This window comes from Argentina silus (genome assembly GCF_951799395.1).
Source record: "Argentina silus genome assembly, chromosome: X".
Taxonomy (NCBI): Eukaryota; Metazoa; Chordata; class Actinopteri; order Argentiniformes; family Argentinidae; genus Argentina; species Argentina silus.
Genome location: NC_139653.1, coordinates 26,409,555 through 26,435,404, shown reverse-complemented (window position 1 = coordinate 26,435,404; position 25,850 = coordinate 26,409,555). Strand labels below are relative to the sequence as shown.

Genomic DNA, 25,850 nt, shown 5'->3' with positions numbered 1-25,850 from the left:
TAGGCTGCATTTATCTGCACTAAAATAAACAATACCACTGACTAAATCATTTCAGATTTGTAATTATTTAAGGAAATCCAGGGGTGTGTATATGTAGAATTGCCTCATGAATTCACTAGATTTAATAGCTAGCCCTCTGGAATTAAACCTGTCATACAGGTCTTGGATCATACAGGGTAAGCTCTATTATGCATTCCCAAAGGCTTCCAATTACAGCAATACTTTTTATTTTTTTTCAAACATATTGCAACAGTCCTTTTTCTATGGGAATAGATCACTTTTGAATGTTTTATTTGAGTTTGTATCTTCTTTTTTTTTGTTTGTATCTAAACAATATATTAAAACTGAATTTAAATGTTAAACCATCATTACACTTGGGTGAACATACTGTACTGTTTGGAATAGCTGGGCTAGATGGGTGTGGCACAGTTTAGACAGTACATTATCACATTTCACAGCGGGCAGTTGAGGCCTGGAGCCAGGGTGGAAGTGGCGATGTAGAAATGTAGAAAATCAGTTGGCTGCGCCAGATGCAAGGGGTTGGCGTGAACACCACGACTGTCTTCTAGCATGACATTTGTTTAGATGTGAAGCATCTATGTAGGCCTGACCTTCTAAAGGCTTCATAGCCTTCATTACTGCTACGAGCTGTAGGGAGATACTTTTTAAACACCACAAAATATCACTAGGTCAGTATCCCATATTTCAGGGTCAAGGAGCATTCCATATTTACACACAATACATTCTGTCCAGGACAGTACATTATTGTACAATTATTTCAAATCCATTACAAGATTAGCATTACATATACAGCGTCTCCAACATGCAGCTGTTTCTGGTCCCATTCAAATTCATGTAATATCAGAACAAACATCAAAATAAAACAATGATACTGAGATTTAAATAAATCACAACATACTCTCAATAATACATTACTTCACCTATGGCCCTCATGAGGATGCTTAGATTATAGCCTTGGTATAATAATAATAATTATAAAGACATCTAACTCTTTGAAGGACATTTATAGAGTATAGTATTGTGAGATGTATTCCATGTGTATAATAGGTCATTTAATTAAACTCCTTCCCATGATATACAGTGCCCTGTGTAAGTAATGGGACAGTGAAGCATTAACTTTTCTTTTGGCTTTATACTCCTAAAGTTTGGATTTGGAATCAAACAATTGCTATGAGGTTTAAGTATATATTCTCAGCTTTTATTTGATGGTAATGGGACAGATTCATATAATGTCCAAATTAAGCACTCATGTTTAGTATTTGGTCGACAATCCTTGGCATGCAATAACTGCCTGAAGACTGTGACCCATTGACCCCACCAGACACTGGGTATCTTCTCTGGTGATGCTCTGCCAGGACTGCACTGCAGCCATCTTCAGTTGTTGTTTGTTTTGAGGTGTTTTTGACTAAAATCTTATCATCAGGAAATGAAATGGACATTCCATTGGATTTAAATCTGAAGATTGACTTGGCCAGTCAAGAACTTTCCACTTTTTGGCTGTGAAAATCTCCCTAGTTTCTATGACAGTATGTTTTGGGTCATTGTCTTACTGTATAATTAATTTGCTTGTACTCAAGAAGACAAGATGTTTCTGTACAGTTCTAGTGGCAGCTATACATGCCCAAACCATAACACTCCCTCCACATGTTTCACAGATGAGGTGGTATGCTGTAAATCTTGAGCGGATCCTTTTTTTCTCCAAACGTTCCACTTGCATTCACTCTGGTACATGATAATATTCATCTTATCTGTCCACAAGACCAGGCCTCTGTAGGCTTTTTAGATACTTTTTCACAAACTGTAACCTGACCATCCTTTTTGAGGATAACTAGTGGTTTGCACCTTGCAGTGAAGCCTCTGTAGTTTGGCTGGTGACATATTCTTTGGATAGTAGTCTCTGACACAACCTCCTGGAGTGTTCTTGATCAGTGGGACAGAAGTCTTCCTTGGTCTATTAGCACATTTGCAATTGCTGAGCTCACCAGTGCTTACACAAATACACTCAAATAAAAGCTGAGAACCTCCAAACTTAGTATTGAGTCAAAATAAGACAAAAAGCTTCACTGTCCCATTACTTACACAGGGCACTGTAACTCCTGCAACCTGCTAGAAAAATGTGTTGACTGACTGTTCTTACTCCAGTGGTTATGGGTAACCCTCTCCAGTGTTTTACTAGCACCTGTGAGCCTCACCTTCTGACATCCCCTTACTTACCAAGACATTTGATGCACACCATTGTAACGATTCATTTTCACATTTCAATTTAGAAACAACATAAGATCAATATTGCAACAAAGATAAGCCTTTGAATTCCATTGATGCATATTTCTGCTACTGTAATAATAACAGACATAATTTAAGTCACTTGAGTTTGCTACTAAGCAAGCTCATTTTTGGCAGTTCACTTGGGCTCGGCAGTTGCATTCTTGTCCATGTAGTCCTTCAGCTTGGTGGGGAAATCAGTCATGACCCCCGTGGCCCCCAGGTCAAATGCCCTCTGGAAGTCCTCCTCGTCATTTAGCACCCACACATATACCTGCAATCAAACACACACTAATTAGAGCACAAATACAAACCATACAAACGTACTGGCACACTAGCAATTGACAGCTGTTTCAGAAGCATGACCTCACCTGTATTCCCCTCGCTGTTAAGTGATTAAAGAGAGCTTTTCTCATCAGCAGACTGTAAGACAAACACAGTCATTGGACCTAAAGCAGGAATCTCTATCAATATACATTAAATGCATTACAATGAATAGCTATAGAAAGTAGCCACAAACTTCCAATCAGACAAATGTTATGCTATGTGAGCCTACATCTATCAAATGTGAATGTGAATGAAGGTGTGGAACAGTTCTTGCATGTGTGCGTGCGGTGTGTGGTAAGACACAGCGAACATACCTGTCTGCCAGCCAGGAGAAGACTTGATGGCTCTTGGTCATTCTCTCAGGATCCCTCAGCCTATGGAACAACACACACAAAGTAAAGGTCATGATTAAAAACGAGATAATCAAAAAACGCATGTACATTCTCATAACACAAAACTTCTTAATATCTTATTCCTGAATAAGACTTATACTATTCTAACAAACCAAATAGTATCCTTACATAATCTGCTATGTGACCTACTTCCTTCTTCATAAACACTAGTACACTCCAGAGGACAAATGTGCAGTCTTTGAATCCCTGAATTGTGCACAAAGATTAACTTTCAAACAAACATTTGTTTTTAAGAGCTGAGGACTCAAAGATGGAAGAGAGGGGAGGGCAGGTACATCAGGGAAAGATAGTATTGGACCTTAAGGACAGCTACCTCAGATTCAGGTACTGTAAGGATAGGCCTCTACTTACCTTATAATTAGATATTCTACAATGTTGAGTATAGAATTGATGGTCTGGACATTTCAATGGGAAAATGAACATTATCTAATAAAGGTTCATCATATTCATATTTCGCCTGACACTGCAATCATATTTCTCTAATGGATTGGCATCAGGTAGTTGATGCACAATTAGCCTGTTGCTTTTCGTCCATATATTCATGACAATCCCTAATATCCATTATGCCACTGTTAAACACTGTCTGCTCCAAAACCATAGTGATCTCAGTGATCATTTGTTTTCAACCCTGCCACTATCTGTCATCTCCTCTGAATCCCAATGTCCTTTCTCTTTCCCAAAGATTGTCTGATACCAATACAAATACAGATTGGAATTCCTCTCACCTTAAACAAACATGATATCAACTTTTATCCTCCGATCTTATAGGTGCAATCCTTTTTTTTCAAATGCAAACACCATGATAATTGAAACCAACATCCAGCATCAAATACTCTGAGTCTATCCAGTGTTACATCATGTCTTTGGTTTGGATGCTGATGTTTGTGTGGTCTAGCTGCTACTGTGTCTTGGTTTCTGATATTTGATCTTTTATTTTTCTGTTCCATGCCACTGGAGAGACCAGTGCATGCCACGTGTTTGTGTGGCTTACTTTGTGAGGATTGAGGGCATGGGGATCTCTAGAAACTTCTCCTTGAGAGGCACAAAGGGCAGGAGGCCGGTGTAGAAGAGTCCCACCAACAGCAACACCCTGGGCATGCTGAACAGCAATGGGATCCGAGGATTCTGCAGGACACACAGAAAATATCCCATTCGACAAAAGCAGGTCAGATATCCAGCTTTCTCAGTACAACAAATCACAATAACCCCTTCCAAAACATTCAGCATGTATCTTTTATGTCTGTTTCATGGTAGGCACTTCGCCTTAAGTTACCTCCTTGTAACACTTCATCACAATCTGGTTTTTAGCATTGCCCCATACAGTCAGGTCCTCTCTGTCATACTTCATGACCAGTTCTGAGACCTAAAGAACAAACATAATAGAACAAACCCACAATGTCAGTGGTGAGGGTGCTTTTTCTATCACACATACTAACATGAGGGTGAATTTCCACATTAGTGCCACAGTCACTACATAATGTAAAAAGGGAAAACACACACACACACACACACACCTTCTTGATGAGTGTGTCGTTATTGACCTTAATGTCAATGTTGATGGGGGTCTCAGGGAAGCCCTCAAAAACATCCCTGAGGAGGGGAATGTGTTTATCCTCTCCTCCCTCACAGACACATTCTGCATAGACAGGGGCAGATAGACACAATCCCTCAAACACACATATACTCTCATCACAATACTATGTACTATATGTACTAACACCATACTGAACAATATTCAAATAATCTGTGACCCAGGGTGTGCCAAAGCAGCATGTACAGTATACAGTGGTAATACTAACCCCTCTGGAAGGTCACACCAAGCTTGCAAAGGTAAGGAGGAAGATCCTGTAAAATACACATACATATGTAGTGTCAGCATCATGACCCAATATTACTCACCATCACAGGGTCCAGGAAACAGTAAAGAAACATGTTTAAGATTAAGAAAAGTGAGATGCCCAATAAGGCCTGTGGGTATAATGGATTGAAGCGGATATGGCCACAACGCTTCTGAGAGGTTCTTTGATGAGATTAGACTTTTTTGCAAGGATATATTTTAAAAGGGAGATAGTCTTGAGTCATCCATACCAGCTAACAAGGTACATCTGGATCCAGCTTTTGAGAACTTTTGAGAAGAGAGAAGTGCGTGTGTGTTGTCTTGGGGGGGGGGGGGGGGAATCAAATTCCTACAATTGATGAAAATTGATTGCATGGCCAAATAAAGAGTCTTCTTCTTCTTATTCTCTTCAGACAGCGACCATCACCAAGCCTCTAGACGCTAACATTTTGTTACGGGGAGGATGTTGATGATCATATTCGGAACACCAAAGAGAGTAAGTAGGTCTTTGGGAAGACAAATAATGATAGGCAGATTTCTGTGCGTACATATCCCTCCCAACCAGTCTATAGAACACGGAAGACAATAAGGTCCCAGACGGTATGCCGGTAACATATGCAATTCGTGGGAGGCAACATGTCTGCTAGGCAATTAAAGACTGGGGAGTACAGTCATTAGCGAACCTTGAGATACTCACGGCATACGCCAGGTCTGAGATGTAGGCACTAACACCAGTCGACCTCTTCAGGTTGGCATCATGTGATACCACCACCTGCTCGTCCTTGGTTAAGTGACAATCCAGTTCAAGCATGTCAGTGCCAAGCTCCACAGCACTAGATAAGCAAAGAAAACATTTGAATGTTATTCTCAGTGTTGAAAGTTATTCTCATTGACACAAATAAACAACAGTGATATGGAAATGGTTCCAAGTCTGCCAAGTGGATCATTATACAGAATTACCAATGATAATGCCACACTTGTCAACTCTGCAGGACCATTACACACACGGACGCACGCACACACACAGCAATGTAATACAACATTACAAGATACCCCAGTCCAGTAGGACTCACTGTTTAAAAGCAGCCATGGTGTTCTCCAGGTTTTCGCCTGCCCCTGCAAATACAAACATGATTTTAGAGGGCAGATTGCTATAGGCTGTAAGGTATGCTTGATAATGTATTTTGCTAATACTGCGTTTTTTATTTACCTGTAAAATTCTTGTTTGCAAATATTAAGAGAGATGTTCCGTGACATTGGACTAAGCCCATAGGTTCTGCTTTGGCTCCGCTCTGACTTACCCCCACGATGTGATATGTGTCTGCAAAAGAATGCCTCTCTCTTCCTCCGGTGCAAAAGTGATGGATATTTCAGCAACAAAGCGGACGTGAGCACGTACCCAGTTATCGTAGACAACACATAGACAGCGGCACACATTTCTGTTGAAGAGGAGGTAGCTAGTTAACTGTCAAATATGTAACGTCGTAGCTAGCTATGTGATCAAAATGTAGGCTAGCTGACACTGACAATACTGAATGGTTACTGAAGCCACCACCATAACTAGCACTAAGCAGCAGTGCAGTAGCTTGGTTGTCATCAAAACTGACTTTTCAAAATGTTCTGTCCCGTAATCAACTCTTCTTGACCTGTCACACACTTGGACAGCAGAGCGGCCAGCGGTTTAAGTCCGTGTGCGTAGGGGCCATCCAATTTACGTGTTCAAAACGGAAATCGGAAATCGGAAAACGGAAATCCACTCATTTCTCGTTTTTCGTTTTGTGGAGTTAGAACCAGAAAACGAGAATTGACTCATTTTCCAATTTCTGCCTATGTTGAGGAATTAAATATCAGTTGGGGGAAAAAAAGAGAAACATGGGTAATTTTCATGTTTTCAATCTGCAGAATTGCTTTCCGACCCACCCTTCTTTTATCTGTGTTCTCTGAGCTCTAATAAGCTCCAGCTAGCTCCATTAATACTTCCGGTTTCGCTTATCGCCGTTTTCGCGCCTTCAAAATAAAAGCGCGAGTTAAAACATGAATGGAAAGTGATGGTATGACAATATTTTCTCTTATTTTTGCTGAAATAAGCACAATTTACGCAATAACAAGTATCTACAATTGTGAAAAAAAAGTTGAGCTTTAACATTTACATGTTGGTGGAATTGCATGTCATTTTACACATGTAAATTATCTGAACTGTGTAGGACACATATAATGGACTGTACAAAATTATTTTTCAAAGATTTCAATACTTCTCTGGTACCACTCTACTCCTCAACACTTCTAGAATGCATATCAGGTGAGTTCTGGAAGTGTTGAGGAGTAGAGTGGTACCAGAAAAGTATTGAAAACTTGGAAAAATAGCCCTGTACAGTCCATTATATGTGTCTTAAACAGTCTAGATTGGGTACTCTGAGGTATAAGAGCAATTACAAATCCTTCTGGGGCAATACTTTTTTTTTCTTACATTTACATACTACACCAAACATCAATACTATACCAAAGATGATATGGTTATGATTGATATATATTTGTTAAGATGATTAATATATTTTCTTGTGGCCATGCTGTCACCTCGACTAGTTTTACGAGTATTAAGTCTGGTCAACTAGATTCAAGATTATATTATTATTATTATTATTATTATTATTATTATTATTATTATTATTATTATTATTATTATTATTATTATTATTATTATTTTTATTATTATTATGTGAGTTCAATTCACATAATAATATTCAGGTGACCTTTGACGAGATAACAGTGGTTAGTGCGAGCAAAAAGCGTAGAATCCAACAGCAGTTACACAATGTAACCACTAGCCTAGACGACGCGCATATACACTCACCGGCCACTTTATTAGGTACGCCTTGCTAGTACCGGGTTGGACCCCCTTTTGCCTTCAGAACTGCCTTAATTCTTTGTGGCATAGATTCAACAAGGTGCTGGAAACATTCCTCAGAGATTTTGGTCCATATTGACATGATAGCATCATTGCTGCAGATTTGTTGGCTGCACATCCATGATGCGAATCTCCCGTTCCACCACATCCAGGGCCGGTTCTAGGAATGCACATATGAGGGGGCAGTCAGAAATGTGAAGGGGGCATTATGCGTACACATCATGTGTCAGCACTTTTTTTTTATAACAGTGTTTTCTTCACGGCATGGGCTGTTAGCCTCTACCCTAAGACCTGTCCAACTTGGGTGTCCCACCTGAAGACTAAAGCTCCTGCTGGTATAGCTCTTAGGGTCACTGAGGCACACAAACCCCTTGACCACAATAAGGTGGCAATCCCTCAGGGGGAAAACTGAAAAATAAAAAGTAAAATAAAATATCCTTCATCCAGATTTTAACAACCAACAACATAACATTTATCTTAACTGGATGGTCTAATTCTCAAATACATTTGAACCTAAAGGAAAGACTTTTCACTATAATCAATATTTACAAAACTGAAAGGTAGTCTTATGAAAAAAATAATAATAATCAAGCATCACAAGTTCTCAAACTAATTTGTCCAACACAACAGATACAGAGCAGAACATATAACACACATAACTTTTTTCTTTTTTTCTTATTTTTTTGGGTTTTTATTTATTTATTAGCAACTTAATAACTAAAATCTCCTCCTTTCTCTCCATCTCACAATTTTTTCTCTCCACTCCACTCTACAACTCCACTCTACTCTACAACACCAGTCTCCTGTTTCCCTTTGCAAAAACTCTCACAAATTCATCCATATCCAAGTTACTTGTTATGGACTTCTCATGGGCCAAGATCACCAAATTTCTCTTTCGCTTGTGTAGCATGGTGCGACGATAGGGGGTTAGGACCCGTGACAATGTGGAGAAGGAACTCTCACACGATGCCGAAGACACACCAATTACCATGGCTGTTACATACAATTTATGTAACTCGGGAAAGGCTTCCTTGTACTCCTGCAGGTGTTTACAGACAGTGGATAGGTCTGTTTAATTTGGACATTTCTTGAGCAACATCTGTTTTGCCACAAGAATTTCATTTTTTAGATCATCTGCCACAGTGCCAGCCAGCACAGCCAGAGGATGCAACAGGGTTGAATCTAGAAATGCGCTGGATTTGGGTGCAAGACTAGATATGGCTTTCATCAGCTCAACGTTCTTCTGAGAAAATCTATTCTCCATTTCTGAAATGGCCCTGTCAAGGATGTTGAGCAGAGATCTTTTCAGAGACTGAGGGGGGGGAAATGGTAGGATCATCCGAGTCTGTATGGCCCACAGTTGAGAGCACAACACTTTGACCAAGGCGTTTGCTCATTGTCCTCCTTCTCTTTGGAGGCTGTGAATCATCCCCAGCAGCTGACTGAGATGACTCTCCCCAATTCTCATCTTCACGGATGCTTTTTAAGGACTCCAGTGCTGCACCAACAACCTCAGAAGCACTGCACATATCCACAGACTGAGACTGTAGAATTGCATTTGCTGGTTTCAAGACACCAAGCACCCGCACTAGAAACTTTCCAGTCTCAAAGAAGTGATGCCTCTTAATTTGACATAGCAGACCTGATGCCTCGGTGCACAGGTCAACAGCAGCACCATCATCCTCTGTCATCTCAGATAGGATACTGAGAATATGGTCTTGATTGTCAACAATGCACCATGTCACCTCATAGTGGCTTGTCCATCGGATTTCAAGCAGCCTTTTAAGGTTAGGTGCATTATGTTTCTCAGACACATAGTGGTGCTGAAAAAACTTGTACAGTGAACTTGAGAGGTCGAAAAATCTCTTTGCACATGGTTCACTCTAGATGGCATGCACAACCACTAAGTGCAGCTGGTGGTTGTAGCAGTGGATGTATGGGATATACCTAGAAAGCTTATTTTGGAGCAGAGCTTGTACACCACCTCTTATCCCACTCATCACAGAAGCTCCATCATAACACTGGCTAAGTATGTTGTCAGCACTGTAGCCAGCATCAGAAAGGTGTGTCAGTATCTCAGACGTGATGTACTCTGCATCAAGTTGATGCAAGTCAAGCAACCCAATAAGATGCTCCTCTGGCATGGAATTGCTGACAAATCGAATCATCACAGACACATTTTCCACATTGCACCTGTCCCTGGTCCCATCACTTTTGAGGCAAAACCCTGCAGAATCAGCATTTTCATATTTTTTCCTGACCTCTCCAAGCACCATGTCTGCCAGTGTTTGAATCATTTCGTTTTGGATATCCTTAGATGTGTATTTTGCATTCTTTGGGATACCCTTAACAATGCTTGCTAGCTTCTCATCCTTCTCTATTGTATACTCCATGAGTTTCAGAAAAAGACCTGAAGCAACATCATCACCAGCTGCATCATGTCTCAAAGTTTCTGCAGTCCCACGGAGCCCCAACTCATTCACACAGAGAAACTTAACAGCACTGCCCACACTCTTGACATAATAATGATTTTTTTCAAGTTGGGTTTTACCAACCAACAGGGAGTCAACAGTCCCCCCTGTAGCCTCTCTGCTTTTGTGCTGAGTCCAGGTGGTGGAAGAGTGCACATGGTTGTGGCTGGACATATGCCTATGTAGCCCCTTGTCTCGTTCAAGTGCTGCTTTCCAGTTGTTAAAACCAGTTAGGGTGAAAACAACATCCCTCTCATTAGCAGTGCTGCCATATTTGCGACAGGGGAAACAGAAGCATGCGTCTCGCACAACAGAGTACTCCAGCCATGGTCGTGTGTGGTACCAGGCAGGATTGAATGATCTTAATGTAGCACCAAATGCACGCTTTGGGTAGCTACCCAGTATTGGCTGGGATGGTGCATTGACATTTAAGTCACTAGGTAGCTGAGCAAGGGGTTTTGGGGCAGCACATGTTGAGGGAGGAGGAACAGGAGAAGCAGTGCTTGCTGATGGTACAGGTGGATTTATGCTAGCTGCTGCTTCTGATGCACTGAAACTAGCAGCAGTATCACTGCTACTGCTTTTAGTACATGCAGGAGCAACACTTGTTTTGAACGCTCTGAAAAAGGGATGCATCTCGCAGCATTAACTCTCTCTTTGTGAGCTGCTGGAAGCTGGAGTGCAAAGTGAGTAAGTTTTGAGAAAACCGCAGTAATTATATCCCTTAGCAGTCTGAAACAAAACTGTGCAGAGCCAGAGGCTGGGGCGGGGCTTCACGTAGGGGTCTGGCAGACACAGCTCATTGTCCTCAGTAGTGATGGGCATTCCGAGTCTTTTCGAGGAGCCGGATCTTTTGGCTCCGTTCACTAAAAAGAGCCGTTCATTTGGCTCTTCGTTCACTTATAGTTCCGGTTTTTCGAAAAAGAGTGTCGGACGCATACGACAGTGCTGCCACGGTGTCCGTGACATTTCTATGGTTTTATTTAGTGTAATGTATAGGCCTATGTTTATTGATTAATGTGTTATATTAATTATTAATTACCCACAGTTTAATTAAATACGACTAGATCACTTCATCCTTCAACTATGATACTAATGTGATATAAAAATGGAAATGCTTTAATGGAAATGCTCCCCTTGCACATATTGCATACTGCAGTTGATGCATCTTTACAGGTGAAAAAGGTCCAAATGATACTTCGTTTTCTATTGTCACTCATGTTATCTTCTTCTTAGCGTCTTTGCTTCACGTGCATCTCGGAGAATATGCAAATTAAGGTGACTTAATTTGGGTCAAATCTAGGGGTAACCTGTAATTCGATACTCATGGACAAATCTCGCCAAAGGGGTATCCTATGTGTAATTCGACACTCATGGCCCTTAGTTCTGATTTGTTCATCGGACATGGACTTGAACGTAATACTTTATTTGGCTTTACAGGAATTTGTTTAGCACTTATTATAGCCTACTGCAATATATGTAATACTAGCCTAATTGCACAGCTCATGTAAGTGACAGATCATGACAAATTTAAGTGTGCTTACAAAACAATAGCATTACACAAATAAATAAATTCTACACCGTTATTATGTAACATTTTATATAGCTAATCCAGCCGGCATAGAACGATATAGAATAGACAGTGACAACAAAAAAATTAATACACAAGAAATACGCTATTATTTGGTACTTGATTTTTTATTTTATTCTTTACAGAATATTCGCATATGATTTACTTGAGAGAAAATAATGTCTTGTCAGCTGTCAGTTTCAAGACTGAAGTGTCGTATGACGTTGAGTTTCCATAGAGTGTATCAGCAAATTAACGCGTTGAGACTGGTTCAAACGTAGGCACATACGAGGCGAGCTGAGTAACAAAACACTAGTTTTATTGTTTTTTACTTAGTTCACTCAACCATTGAACCTGTTAAAGAGTTGTGCTTGTGCATTTTAACATTATTGTAGCAACCGCAGCGCTCACAACGCCACTGTCTGTCTGGTCACATAATGTTAGCTAACGGGGGGGAAAAGAGCCAAACCAAATGGATCGTTCACCAAAAAGAATCGGTTCCCTACGTTCACCAAAGAGAGCCGTTCAAAAAGAGCCATTCGTTCGCGAACGACCCAACTCTAGTCCTCAATCTGTTACATGCAGCGGACAGTGTCTAGTCTGTGCTTGTGTGACTTGAGAAACACTCCCACTGGGGAAAAAACAGCAGACTATTCCCCAGTTGACTGCACAAATATATATGGATGTTATATTAACTTTTGTTTTAGTTGTTGTTAATTATTAGTTATCTCACGGGTCGCTACGACGAGTTTAGTGGAGTTTTAGTTGCTTCCTCAAAGTCTTAACCGCTCTGTCTGGAAACCTGACACCACAGTCAGGCTGCTCTTGGCTCATTTGCATACTAACAGTGATTGGATGTTTACGGAGGGCTGAGGGGGCAGGGGAGAGGGGCGACCTCTGCTGACTGCAGGCTGTGTGAAGACACGCTGCACGGAGATGAGAGATGAGGGGAAGCATTTAACTTGTGCTTTTTTCGGCAGATTTTTCACTTCTAAATTTTTGATTTGAGGGGGCAGGCCATTTGTTTGAGGGGGCGTTGCCCCCTCTTGCCCCTGCGTAGAGCCGGCCCCGCCCCTTCAATCTCTTGCATGCAAGGGCAGCTGATCCTCTCTCCAAAGTGTTTTCATCCACCTAGTGGGCCGTGACCTCGCTGATGTAGCTGCGTTGTCTTCTGTTGTAGTTGAGACGAACTGAGCTTTATTTAGGTGTGCCATGACAGTCTTCTTCATGTGGGAGGCAGCTTCCTTGATTCTAGCATGCACTATGGATCTTGAAATGACAGTAAATTGCAGTATGATGATGACGTATTTGAATGCTGGTTGCTTGACCACACAGAATGGCTGGAGACCGTCACAATTAAATTGAAGTTTTTCAAAAGTCGCCTGCTTGACACGTTTCCCTCCTCCCACAGCCATTAGGTCATATTACCATATTGTAAAATGTTAACCATTACATTATGGCAGGTCAGGCAGTTATATATTGGCTAACAAATTAGCTAGTGTTGCCAGCAATTGTTGAAAGTAACACAAGGCCTATGAGATTTCATGATTTCATGTTTGAAGAAGTGGCCTTACAAATACTACTTAGCTAGCTAGTAGTAGGTTAGTGTGTTAACTAGCAAACACAACTCTAGCCAGAAAATTGCCAAGTCTGTCCTCAACATGTTTCCTTAAGTTTGATTTTTTACAAGCACGATGGGGCTACACCAGTCACTGCGGGACTCCTCAACCACAGCCAGCTCCAGCATGGCTTCCAATTCCTTGTCTCACACACACTCATCACAATGTCTCGTTTGTGTACCGGCAACCTATAGGGACGCGTGAGCACTGTTAAACCTGGCTGCGTTTCTATATGGTTGGCGATAAGCATAGTCTGACCGGGCAGGGGAGAGAACACGTCAGCGAACCTAGCTTGCAAATCTGCAACGTCCGTGGCCTGGCTAGCAGAGAGATGGTTATCAATACCAACCGGAGTGCTAACTTTTGATTTTGGGACTTCCGGTCCGAACTCATCTCTCTCTGGAATTGTTGTAGCCAGAGAAACAGTGACCACGTCGTTACATTTTTTAAGGAGATTTACGTGATACACCTGCAAGCTATCCCCCCGGTCCGAGCGTACTACCTCATAATCCACGTCCCCCATACGACGTGTGACCACAAACGGCCCTTGCCACTTCGCGAGTAATTTCGTGCTGGAGGTGGGTAACAGTACTGGTCTCCCGGTGTAAATTCTCGCAGGTTAGTTCCCCTGTCGTATAGACACTTTTGACGCTCTTGGGCTTGCTGCAAATGCTCGTGTGAGATAACGCCTAGGGCATGGAGCTTTGTGCGCAAGTCCAGGACGTATTGAATCTCATTTTTACCCTTCCTCACAATTTTCTTTAAGAAGGTCTAGGACACCCCGGGGCTTACGCCCGTAGAGTAATTCAAACGGGGAAAACCCGGTGGAAGCTTGGGGAACTTCCCGTACCGCAAACAGCAAGGGATCTAGCCATTTATGCCAATTCCGACTATCCCCGTGCACAAACTTCCGGATCATTGATTTCAAGGTCCGATTGAACCGCTCACAAAGGCCATCCGTGGCCGGGTGGTACACACTGGTTCGAATCGCCTTGATGTTCAACAACCCGTACAGTTCCCTGAGAGTGCGTGACATAAAATTGGTGCCCTGATCGGTGAGAATCTCTTTCGGGATTCCCACCCGGGAGATCACTTGAAACAATGCCTGCGCTACACTCCTGGCAGAAATATTGCGCAGCTGTATTGCCTCGGGGTATCGGGTTGCGTAATCTATCAAGACCAACACAAATCACTACCCCTGTGTACATCGATCAAATGGCCCGATAATATCCATGGCATTGCGGTCGAATGGGTTCTCGACCAATGGTAAGGGCCGCAACGGGGCCCTGGGAATGGCTGGGGGATTTACCAATTGACATTCGCGACAGGAAGCGCATCACCTACGCACCTCTGCCCGAATTCCCGGCCAATAAAATCGAGCCATTATACGGTTTAGTGACTTATCATAACCTAAATGGCCCGCCATGGGGTTGAAATGAGCCGCCTGGAAGACCGGCGGCTTCCCGGCGGCTACGGGGAACCAACAACTGGGTTACTTCCTCCTGACTATGTGAGTCACGACTTACTCGGTATAACCTGTCGCTGGTAATGCAAAATAGGGGTGGGCGCGCACTGTGTCTGGCCCTACCAAAGTACCATCAATTGCTATCACTTGGTCATAGGCCGATCGTAGGGTCTCGTCACGAGACTGCTCGAGGGGGAAGTCACCTAGCAGCGGATAGTTCGGCAGGGAAATCTCGGGTTGAGACCCCCCCGCCGGCTCCGGCTCCTCGGCAGTGTCGCGAGGCGCCGCCTCTGCACAGAGCACATGGGGTGGGCGCCGGCCTCTCCTCCTCCGGCAACACGGCTCCTTACGGTGTAGGGTTTGGTCGCCGGGGCTCCTGCGGTGGGAGGGAGAGATGGTCCTCTGCCAAGGTAACAGCGGCCGCGAGATCCTGGGGCCGGTGGTACTGGACCCAGGCGGCGGTCCGGGCCGGGAGCCCCGTGAGGAACTGCTTCAACACCACCCAGTCCCCGACCTCCTCCGCCGAGCTGTTCCCTGGGTCCAGCCACCGCCACGCTCTGTCCCACAGCCGCTGGGTGTAGGCAAAGGGCCGGCTCCCCTCCTCCATCGTCAGGGCCCGGAACCGGCGACGGTGTTCCTCCGGGGTGAGGCCCAGGCGGTCTCGAATCGCCCGGGCTAGGGAGGGATAATCCCGCTGGGCGGCCGTTGGCAGTCTGTGGGCAGCGAGCTGCGCCTCGCCTGACAGGAGGGGCAGCACATGGTACGCCCACTCACCGTCCAGCCACCCCGAGATCCTCGCCCTTCCCCTCGAACACCGCCAGGAACGCCTCCGGGTCGTCCAGGTCCTCCATCTTCTGGAGGTGTACCTTGGGGGGACCTTGTCCCTACCCGGGAGCCAGTCCCGCTTTGATGGCCCCGACAAGCTCCCGGAGGAGGGCACGGTCCTCAGCCCTCGCCGTCGCCATCTCTCCCATCGCGGACTGCTGCTCCTGCTGGAGGTGGGCCTGCAGCTCCAGTATGATGGCCATCCCTCCGATGGCCGTGCTTAACGCCTCCATTTCCCACCGTCTCTCTGTGACCCACGTTGGGTGCCACTGTAACGGGATCCGTTGTACACAGAGGTGGATGCAGTGTTATGATAAGGGAATGGTCCCGTTTATTTAGATTATTAATTGTTATTCTTCTTAAGTCTCTCTGGCTTTCCAGCCCTCCAAACCCCTCGTCGACTTTTCAGTCGACCTTCTCTCGGGTCCTCCCCTGAAAGCAGAGGCACACACATCTTAAACCATTCGTTAACGAGGCTTCATTTGCAACAGGTGTGCGACAAGCCTCGCTCCCGCACCCTGGCCACGGTCCTGTAGCACCCTCTACAGGCCGAACGCTGCATGTCCCCCCACAAACACCATCTTGGGGAGGCAGAGCTGACACTGCACGATGACGCTGTTGCCTTTGATGTCCTTCATATCAAACAGCTTGATTAGGTATGGCCAGGGATGTTCGTGTTCCTTCTCTTCTCCAGATTCAGAGTTGCTAACGTGACCAGTATCTTCCGCAATCCTAGTCGTTTACCCCATTGCCCTAGTTCCAGTTTAGTATTTCTTTAGTTTTAGTTATTCCGCTTGTTAAGCGCGTACTTTAGTTAACGGAGCTTGGTTTTCTCCACCTTTATTTGACCCTTTTTCCCCCCAGTGTTTGTTTGTGTGCCGTGCCCCAGTTCTCTCATTAAAAACTCTCCTTGATTTACTTCACGCTGTCGTCTGAGTATCTCTCCGCACTTGGGTCCACTGCATGATCATTGCTAACAGAATCTCTGACCAACATGGACCCAGCGGAGATACTCAGGCTGCGGGAGGACTTCGCGGCCCAGCGTAAAGTATTGGCCCAACACGAGCAGGGAATGCAGCAGGTGGCCGAGAGCCTCCAACGACTAACAATCATGGTTCGCTTCATGTCGGAGGCTCAGGAGACCGCCGCCGTACCTGCACCGACACCACCTGCTCCAGCTCCCCAGACCCCAGCACGGGAGCTGCGACTACCACCTCCTGAACACTACGGCGGACGTCCGGAGGGCTGCAGAGAATTCTGGTGGTAAGTCTGCATCCCTCATCCTTTCCCACGGAGCGCTCCAGGGTGGCGTACATCATCATCACCCTGTTGACCGCCCGGGCTCTGTCTTGGGCTATGGCCGAGTGGGAGCGGCAGACGCCGGCATGCTCTGACATCGCTCTGTTCAACCGGGAGATACGCAAGATATTCGACACCTCCCGGGTGGCGTCGGGGCATGAGGCCAGTCGTCATCTAATGGCCTGTCCAGTCCCCTTACTCCCATTTCCCGCCCACTGCCACCTACCTCACCAGCTCCCGACCTGACCGGTGTACCCCCGGAGTATTGGGACCTGGCGGAGGTCTTTAGTAAGTTACGGGCCAAGAGCCTGCCGCCCCACAGGTCCTATGACTGCGCTATAGACCTCCTGCCAGGTTCCATGCCTCCTAGAGGTCGCTTGTTCTCCCTGTCCCGACCAGAGACCTTGGCCATGAAGGAGTACATCAAGGAAGCGCTCGCCGCGGGGCATATCCGACCTTCCCCGTCCCCGGCAGGTGCAGGGTTCTTCTTCGTGGCCAAGAAGGACGGGGGACAGCGGCCTTGCATCGACTACCGGGGCCTGAACAACGTTACGGTGAAGATTCACACTCCCTCTGATGACATCGGCCTTTGAATCCCTGCAGCAGGCCCGGGTCTTCACCAAGCTGGATCTACGCAACGCCTACAACCTGGTGAGGATCCGGGAGGGGGATGAGTGGAAAACGGCATTCAACACGCCGAGGGGCCACTACGAGTATCGGGTCATGCCCTTCGGGTTGGCCAACGCCTCGGCAGTCTTCCAGGCGCTGGTCAACGATGTCCTTCGTGACCTTCTGGATCTATCTGTCTTTGTCTACCTGGATGACATTCAGATTTTTTCTAAGGACCTGGCCCAACATAGACAGCATGTTCGCCATGTTCTTCAACGCCTTCTCCGTCATCAGCTTTATGTAAAGGCGGAGAAGTGCGTTTTTCATCAGGAGACCGTCTCCTTCCTGGGATTCATCGTTTCCAGGGGGGAGCTGCGTATGGACCCTGCCCAGGTCAAGGCAGTGTTGGACTGGCCACAGCCCTCCTCCCTGAAACAGCTGCAGAGATTCCTGGGTTTCACCAATTTTTATAGGCGGTTCATCCGCGGGTTTAGTGCCCTGGCCTCTCCCTTGACCACCCTCACCCAGTCCAGCTGCCCTCAATTCGCTTGGTCCCCCGAGGTGGAGAACGCCTTTGCCACACTCAAGCGGCGCTTCACCTCCACCCCGGTCCTTGGGAATCCAGATCCTGCTCGGCCCTTTGTGGTGGAGGTGGATGCCTCTGACATGGCAGTGGGGGCGGTGCTCTCCCAGCGGTGCCTTAAGGATGGGAAGATCCATCCCTGTGCCTTCTTCTCCCGTCGGCTGTCCCCAGCAGAGAGGAACTACGATGTGGGCAACCGTGAGCTGCTGGCGGTTAAGCTGGCGTTGGAGGAGTGGAGGCACTGGCTGGAGGGCGCCGTCCAGCCATTTGAAGTGTGGACGGAACACAAGAATCTGGAGTACATCCGGGCGGCCGGTTGAACTCCCGTCAGGCGAGGTGGGCGCTGTTCTTCACCAGGTTCACCTTCACCATTTCCTATCGTCCAGGGTCAAAGAACACCAAGCCTGACACTCTCTCCCGTCAATTCAACCCGGTGGACCTGGTGGAGACCCCCGACCCCATCATTTCGGAGGCTCTCATCCTCGCCCCTGTGTCCTGGGGCATAGAGCGGGTGGTCAGGACAGCCCTGAGGCAGGAGCCGGACCCCGGGGGGGGTCCGCCGGGGATACTCTATGTTCCCAAGGCTGCGCACGCACAGCTACTCCTGTGGGCGCACGCATCCTCCCTCACGGGTCACCCAGGGGCCGCCAGGACCTTGGAATTCATCCGGAGGAGGCTCTGGTGGCCCACGGCAGAGGGGGATACCCACGCCTTTGTGGCGGCATGTGCGGTGTGCGCGCACAGCAAGAGCCCCCGTCTGGCCCCGGGCGGGTCTCCTCCGGCCCCTTCCCATTCCCAAGCGCCCCTGGTCCCACATCTCATTGGATTTTATATCGGGCCTTCCCCCCTCCAATGAGTTCACCACTATCCTGGTGGTGGTGGACCGGTTTTCCAAGGCGGCCCACTTCATCCCCCTTCCCAAGCTGCCCTCGGCCCAGGAGACTGCGGACCTGATGGTGCAGCACGTCTTCAGGATCCACGGTCTCCCCCAGGATGTGGTGTCGGACCGGGGTCCCCAGTTTGCCTCCAGGTTCTGGAAGGCGTTCGCCACCAGCCTCGGTGCCTCCATCAGCCTCTCGTCCGGGTTCCACCCTCAATCTAATGGGCAGACAGAGCGCGTCAACCAGGACCTGGAGGGCGTGCTGAGGTGCTACGTCTCCGGGAACCCTGCGACCTGGAACCGGCGACTGGCCTGGGCTGAGTACGCCCACAACACCCTCCTCTGCTCCTCCACTGGTCTCTCCTCCTTCCAGTGCCAGTATGGTTACCAACCCCCCCTGTTCCCTGAGCAAGAGGAGGAAGCAGAGGTGTCTTCGGTCCAGGCCCAAGTCAGTCGGTGTCGCAGGACCTGGAGACGGGTGCGGGCGGCGCTCAAGAGGGCTTCAGCCAAGTCCCAGCTTCAGGCCAATCGCAAGCGTCGCCCGGCCCTGGTCTTCCGCCCTCTCGAAGCTGTGGCTTCGAGTGGCTCTCGAAGCTGTCCCCCCGTTTCGTGGGTCCCTTTCGGGTGATTAGGCGGGTGAACCCGGTCTCCTACAAGCTGCAACTCCCCCCCTCCATGTGGGTTCACCCGACCTTTCATGTCTCCCTCCTCAAGCCTGTTATCTCCTGCCCCCTGGCCCCCCCTCCCCGCCCTGCTCCCCTACCTCGTCTCGTCGGAAGACAGCCGGCGTACACCGTGGACCGGATTTTGGGTTGTAGAAGGGTGGGGAGGGGTCTGCAGTACCTGGTAGATTGGGAGGGGTATGGCCCGGAGGAACGGACTTGGGTGCCCCGGCGGAGTATAACCCTAACCCTAACCCCACCTTGATTACTGACTTCCGCCGCCTGCATCCTGGGGCACCCAAGTAACGGGTGGTGCCGGCTGGGGGGGGGGGGGGGGGGGGGTACTGTCACGCCTGAGGTTGCTGTCTGGTGACTCTGGTGCCCTCCTCTGGCGGTACGGGGCCAGTGGCCTCCCAATCTATCAGCATTCGTTTCACCTGTGTATTCTGTCTCCTGTTTGTTATATATAGCCTGTGTGTTCCCCAAGTCTTTGTCGGAGATTCTCCCTGTTTGTCTGTGAGTACCCTGTCTGCCCGTCTGTTCCGCAATCCTAGTCGTTTACCCCATTGCCCTAGTTCCAGTTTCGTATTTCTTTAGTTCTAGTTATTCCGCTTGTTAATCGCGTACCTTAGTTAACGGAGCTTGGTTTTCTCCACCTTTATTTGACCCTTTTTTCCCCCAGTGTTTGTTTGTGTGCCGTGCCCCAGTTCTCTCATTAAAAACTCTCCTTGATTTACTTCACGCTGTCGTCTGAGTATCTCTCCGCACTTGGGTCCACTGCATGATCATTGCTAACAGGGCACACTAACCGCAGCTTTGGCACTAGTGCTATGCTATTTAATTTTCTTCGTGCTAAAACCTTCCATAATGATTTTGCTACAGATATAATGTTGTACTGTAAGAATAACAAAAACAAAGTAGAGAAGTAGAATACTTAATTAAAAACATACTCAAGTAGAAGTAAAATCACAGACTTTCAAAAATACTAAGAAAAGTATAAATCCTTGAAATATCTCCTCAATTTCAGTAACATGAGTAGTTGTTATTCGTTACTTTCCACCTCTGCCAACAGCGACAGAGCAACATCAACACCAATAGCATTGATGTAGACAAAGCAGCTCTCAGAAGACTTCTCTCCTGTTATACTGCCTGTTCGTTTTTGTACATTTTAGCATTGTTAGAATTTCAAAATTATAAATAGACCGTCATCTTACCGCCAAGTAACTAGAAAGTTGATTTACACCAAATCTGTCTCCCCTCACTGATGATTATGCTCTCTGGTGACTGCACTGTCACAGACTCTCCTCCATTACTGTGCCACCAACCACTCAGACACCAACCACTCACCACATTGTGCCAAACAATAGCCTGAGGGTATAGTAGTGTCCAATGTTATCAACAAATAACTTATCTGGTATGTATGTATGCATCTATTCCTTGCCATTATTGCTTCAAATCTTTTTGTGCTTGTTTGCAGTTGTTATCAAGTGTTATTTGTGCTTCCTTTTGTACCCTGATCAGGTGAACTTGCAGGCTGAGGTTGAAATGTTTGGACTTCTCTTCATAAAAAAGAAGCATTTACTGCAATCAATAACTGATAATGACACCTACAATGACCGCAAAATGAATGCATACGATGGCTGTGTAAATAACCAGATCAACATATCCCTTTGGCTATTTGCAGCATGTAAAGAGCTGCGTGTAAAGGATGGTCATATGTCGCTCTCTCTTCCCCCTGTTCTGTGCGGAGAGCGGCAGACATGGGACACATTTTTCCATCATTGTTAAGATGTGTTGTCTCTCCCACAATGCTGTAGATAGCTCGCATGTAAAAAGGACATATCTCAGATTTTAAGGATTTTGACTTGGGGTCTAAATATCCATTTTCTTTTTACAAAATTGCATATTTCACCAAAATGGTTGTATATTGATATACTTAAAACGTATATTTTCAGCTTAAAATCTTCGTCCTGTCTCCCTTCTTTTTACGAGTCTTCATATAGGTCTATCTATGTCCCTCATATATCAATTCATCCGTATAGATCTATCTATGTCCCTCATATATCAATTCATCCGTATAGATCTATCTATGTCCCTCATATATCAATTCATCCGTATAGATCTATCTATGTCCCTCATATATCAATTCATCCGTATAGATCTATCTATGTCCCTCATATATCAATTCATCCGTATAGATCTATCTATGTCCCTCATATATCAATTCATCCGTATAGATCTATCTATGTCCCTCATATATCAATTCATCCGTATAGATCTATCTATGTCCCTCATATATCAATTCATCCGTATAGATCTATCTATGTCCCTCATATATCAATTAATCTATCCAACCAACCAACCATTCACCTATCCATTCAACCCACCAACCAAACCATCTTTAACGCCAAGCCATCTTACACTTTTATTCGCTATAATAATAATACTATCTCACTTGCTTTCAACTACCTAGCAAATATATCTATCTATTGTCCAAACCATCTATAAAGGAGCAGGGCGTAAGTTCGTTGGAAATCTGCCACCTCTGGCCACCACAGCGAAATGCAGTTAGAATTTCCAAACAACAACATTTTCCTCCCTAATAAACATCCTCCCTAATAATAAAATAAGTGTTGAAAGTGTTGCTATATTCGTAATTTTATGAGTGTTGAACATGTCATCGCATTTTCAGCCGCCAACTTTTTTGTTGTACACTTGTATCACACTCACATATTGTCAGGCTTGACTTACAGTGGTTAATGCTACAACATGTTATCGGCGCGGGAGCGTGATTTGAACCGGACAGACATGCACTTCTGGTACCAAAAGTAAGAGGGGCAGAGCCGACTTACAACAATCCTCTAACTTTCTCTTATCTCTCTGGCTATCCTACCATCTGACCATCTTTTATCCATCTGTCCATCTTATTATCTTACTTTCTTTGAACTACTACTACTATTACGTTTTCATACCATTTATACTTTTTGAGTACTCAAACTTGCCTGGAATCCTATTCATTCCTATGGCCATTCGCTCTGAATGGTGAAATTTCAAAATGTATCTCCTCTCATATTTTAAGCTTGACATCTCAATTCAACTTTATAATGTGTAGACTGACTCCACTTAAAGAACTTTCATTCAGATTTTTTATACCATTATACCTTATTAACTTTCATTATTTTAAAGTTGCATAAATTAACATGGGTTTCAATAGGGACTATTGGGTTCCTATGATACATTTTGAAATGTATGTTGAAGACATGACAATTGTGTTCTCTTACTTTGATGTGTAAAGGCACTTGGAATGTGTGAATTCTGGAGTGTCATTTGACTGGTACTGATACAATGTTGTCTTATTGGTTCTCCCTGGCAAACAGCTTTTGATTTGACTACTATGGTTGGAAGATGGTATAAAACAGAATGTGGAAGAACATATTATTTATCTTTGTTTTTTGGTCAGTGGTCCCAGCTGTTGTTCTTAAGTAGTACTGTATGCCAGGTCACCCAATGTCTCTCCCTCTCTACCTCTCTCTGTATCGATCATTTACCATGAAGGTAGAATGTAACATTTCTCTATGATGTATTGCCTTGTACTAATATTTTTAAGTTTATATAATAAGTTTACAGTGTTATTAAAGCCTCATTTGATTTATTCCCATTCTTGCTCTAATCAACCCAAACTCAACAATTATCTGCACATAGTGTTAATTAAATTACTTGGAGTCAGATCATTAATATTAAGATATAATTTGTTATCAACAATACAACAATGATTACTTTCTCTTATGATAACTGTTGGATAGATGATTCACTTACTTAAACAAATGCTAAATGCCATAAATGTAAATGTAAATACAAAGCCAGATTACCTTGTCAACCCTTCATATTGTAACTGCCAACCTATAAAGCCTTACAATCTCCTCTTTCATCTTTTAAGCTTAACACCTCAATTCAACTTTAAACTGTATCCACTGCCATATCAAGACTTTGCAAGCCCACAATGTTTCTTTAGGAACAACCCATCTAGTTATGTTACAAAAGCATGAAAATGCAATATAAACCATTAGTTACATTGGTTGGAAGTCAAAGAAGCATTTATATGCACTGTTAAGTTTGCTCAGCTGCGGGTAAACACCTGCTTTCTTTCATGGGAAATGTGCCTGGCTCATCTGGCTGGCTAACTGAACAATCTATGCTTGTTTTGGTGTACATTTCCAAACTAAATAAATGCAACACATTCAACCACATAACGTCAGCTGGTAAGTAGCTGGACTTATTGGTTCCATGAGCTCTGACCCAGTCTGACACTCTGACGGCTGGTGGCTTGGTTCCGCATTTCTTGTAAAATCTTTTTTTCATGTTGCGCTGGTGTCTGTACACACAGCCGGTGCCATGGATGGGCGGAGTCTTGTCAGGGGAAGCACAAGTTCACGGCCCAGCATGAGTGAGGCAGGTGAGACTGAGTGGTTGGTGGCACAGTAATGGAGGAGAGTCTGTGACAGTGCAGTCACCAGAGAGCATCCCGAAGTTCATTTTTGCTCAACTCTTTGTAGGTTGCTGCATTCAGCAACCTCTTTGTAGGTTGCTGCATTCTATCTGCTAGGAACACTCTGATCTCTTGAAAGTGACAAGAGATGTGTGTTCTCAAATGCTGTCATGACAAGTTTTTAGGCAGTTTAACACTGAGTTGGCGGACACTCTTTACAGGCCGTAAATACAATGTCACACTAGAATACATTTATCTCACTTTCGCTACCTAGGTTGTCTCTTTCCGCCTGGTACCAGGGAGTTAGATGTGTCAGGAGTACATTCTTTTATACGACACATGTATAAGAAGGTCTAAGTATATGTGTGTCTATCATGTTAATTGTCACCTAATGTGTCTAGGAGGCTAACTTGTGGAATGTTCAGACTATGTGAAAAGAAAGGTTCACACAGTACAATCTAGTAAAGGGTGTGTGTTAACATAATAAATTATCATCAATCTGTAGTATGTGCATATACTGGTTTTTCCATTACATTGGCCCTTAGCAGCATAGTCTGGGGCTCTCGTGGCATGACGGATGGAGCCACAATTTCCACAGTGCCTCTGCTGGTGTGTTTGCTGAGGCCATGCTAGCTGTATAGCAACAGCTTGGTCAATGTCAGACATGTTATCAGAGTTCAATAGCTGCTGGACTGGCTCTTCCTTAATGCTAGTATTAGGTTGGAATTTAGTTTCAGCTATTTTAACAGCACATTCAGTGGCTGCCTAGATCTGCAGTAGAGAGTAAGGGCATTTTCTAGGGTCAGTGTAGTATCTTAAAATAACAGTTTTTCTTGAACTCAGGAATTTGATGTTTTTTCAATCAGCTGATCCCTGATAAGTTTGTCTGTAAGAGCTCAGAAATTACTGGGATGTGCCAGGGCTCTCAGATTGGCTACAAATTGGCTGGCAGACTCACCAGCTCACTGACATTGTTGCCTGAACAGTAGCCGTCTGTGGGGAATGTTTTGGGTTTTCAGGAAATGTCCATTCAGAGCTGTTATGGTTTCGTCGTATGAGGCATCCCTCCCCTCCCAGCAAGTCTCGTTAGCTACAATGCCCATTCCAGTAGCTAGCAGGTAAACTAGCTTCTCCATTGATCCCAGGGAACAACGGGATCGCCGAGATGAAGCAGCAACTATACCGGAGGTGGTAAATTAAAGGTAGGGATGGGAGGCAGATTATTGCCATCCTTGTTGCCAATGTTATGAGGGATTGGTTTGAGGGAAACAACATCAAGCCCCCCACAAAGGCTCTCGTGAGGACAGTGTGTTATCGATCACTGTGGTTGATGTGAGTAAGGCTTTTAAGTGTGTTAACACCCACAAAGCAACCGGCCCAGTCCCGGCCGCGTCCTCAGAGCATGTACTGACTAGCTGGCAGACTTCAGATCTTCACAGACATATTCAACCTCTCCCTGTCCCAGTCTGTATTCCCCATCTGTTTTAAGGTGACCACAATCATTCCAGTGCCCAAAAAGACCAAGGTAACCTGCCTTAATTGCCCTGTTGCACTTATGTCTGTCATCATAAAGTGCTTTGGGAGGCTGGTTAAGACCCACATCAACTCCACACTAC

At 45.3% G+C, this 25,850-nt stretch overlaps 1 protein-coding gene across 3 annotated transcripts; it reads right to left on the bottom strand.

The window, feature by feature from the left end:
* Nucleotides 1–260: 260 nt before the first annotated feature.
* On the bottom strand, nucleotides 261–6,558 carry gdpd1 (glycerophosphodiester phosphodiesterase domain containing 1). 3 transcript variants are annotated; one of them, XM_083695605.1, is made up of 11 exons: nucleotides 6,468–6,558; nucleotides 6,162–6,299; nucleotides 5,934–5,976; nucleotides 5,558–5,693; nucleotides 4,823–4,868; nucleotides 4,538–4,659; nucleotides 4,297–4,386; nucleotides 4,015–4,148; nucleotides 2,925–2,984; nucleotides 2,655–2,706; nucleotides 261–2,557 (listed from the first exon to the last, which is right to left on the bottom strand). In XM_083695605.1, exons 2-11 carry the CDS (start codon nucleotides 6,295–6,297, stop codon nucleotides 2,423–2,425), a joined length of 954 nt encoding a protein of 317 aa, XP_083551731.1. In that variant the 5' UTR covers nucleotides 6,298–6,299; nucleotides 6,468–6,558; the 3' UTR covers nucleotides 261–2,422. The 3 variants fall into 3 exon arrangements, with proteins under 3 accessions (XP_083551731.1, XP_083551730.1, XP_083551732.1); XM_083695604.1 differs by having other exon boundaries at nucleotides 6,162–6,546; XM_083695606.1 differs by lacking the exon at nucleotides 6,468–6,558 and having other exon boundaries at nucleotides 6,071–6,240.
* Between the last annotated feature and the right edge of the window lie 19,292 nt (nucleotides 6,559–25,850).

Bases quoted from the DNA above. Each gene is read 5' to 3' on its own strand.
- gdpd1 (XM_083695605.1), bottom strand. From the start codon at position 6,297: ATGTGTGCCGCTGTCTATGTGTTGTCTACGATAACTGGGTACGTGCTC. The intron at 4,869-5,557 runs GTGAGTATCTCA...TGTATTTTACAG, and splicing joins TCTCAGACCTGGCGTATGCC to GATCTTCCTCCTTACCTTTG. The intron at 4,387-4,537 runs GTGTGTGTGTGT...TTTGTTCTTTAG, and splicing joins ACGACACACTCATCAAGAAG to GTCTCAGAACTGGTCATGAA.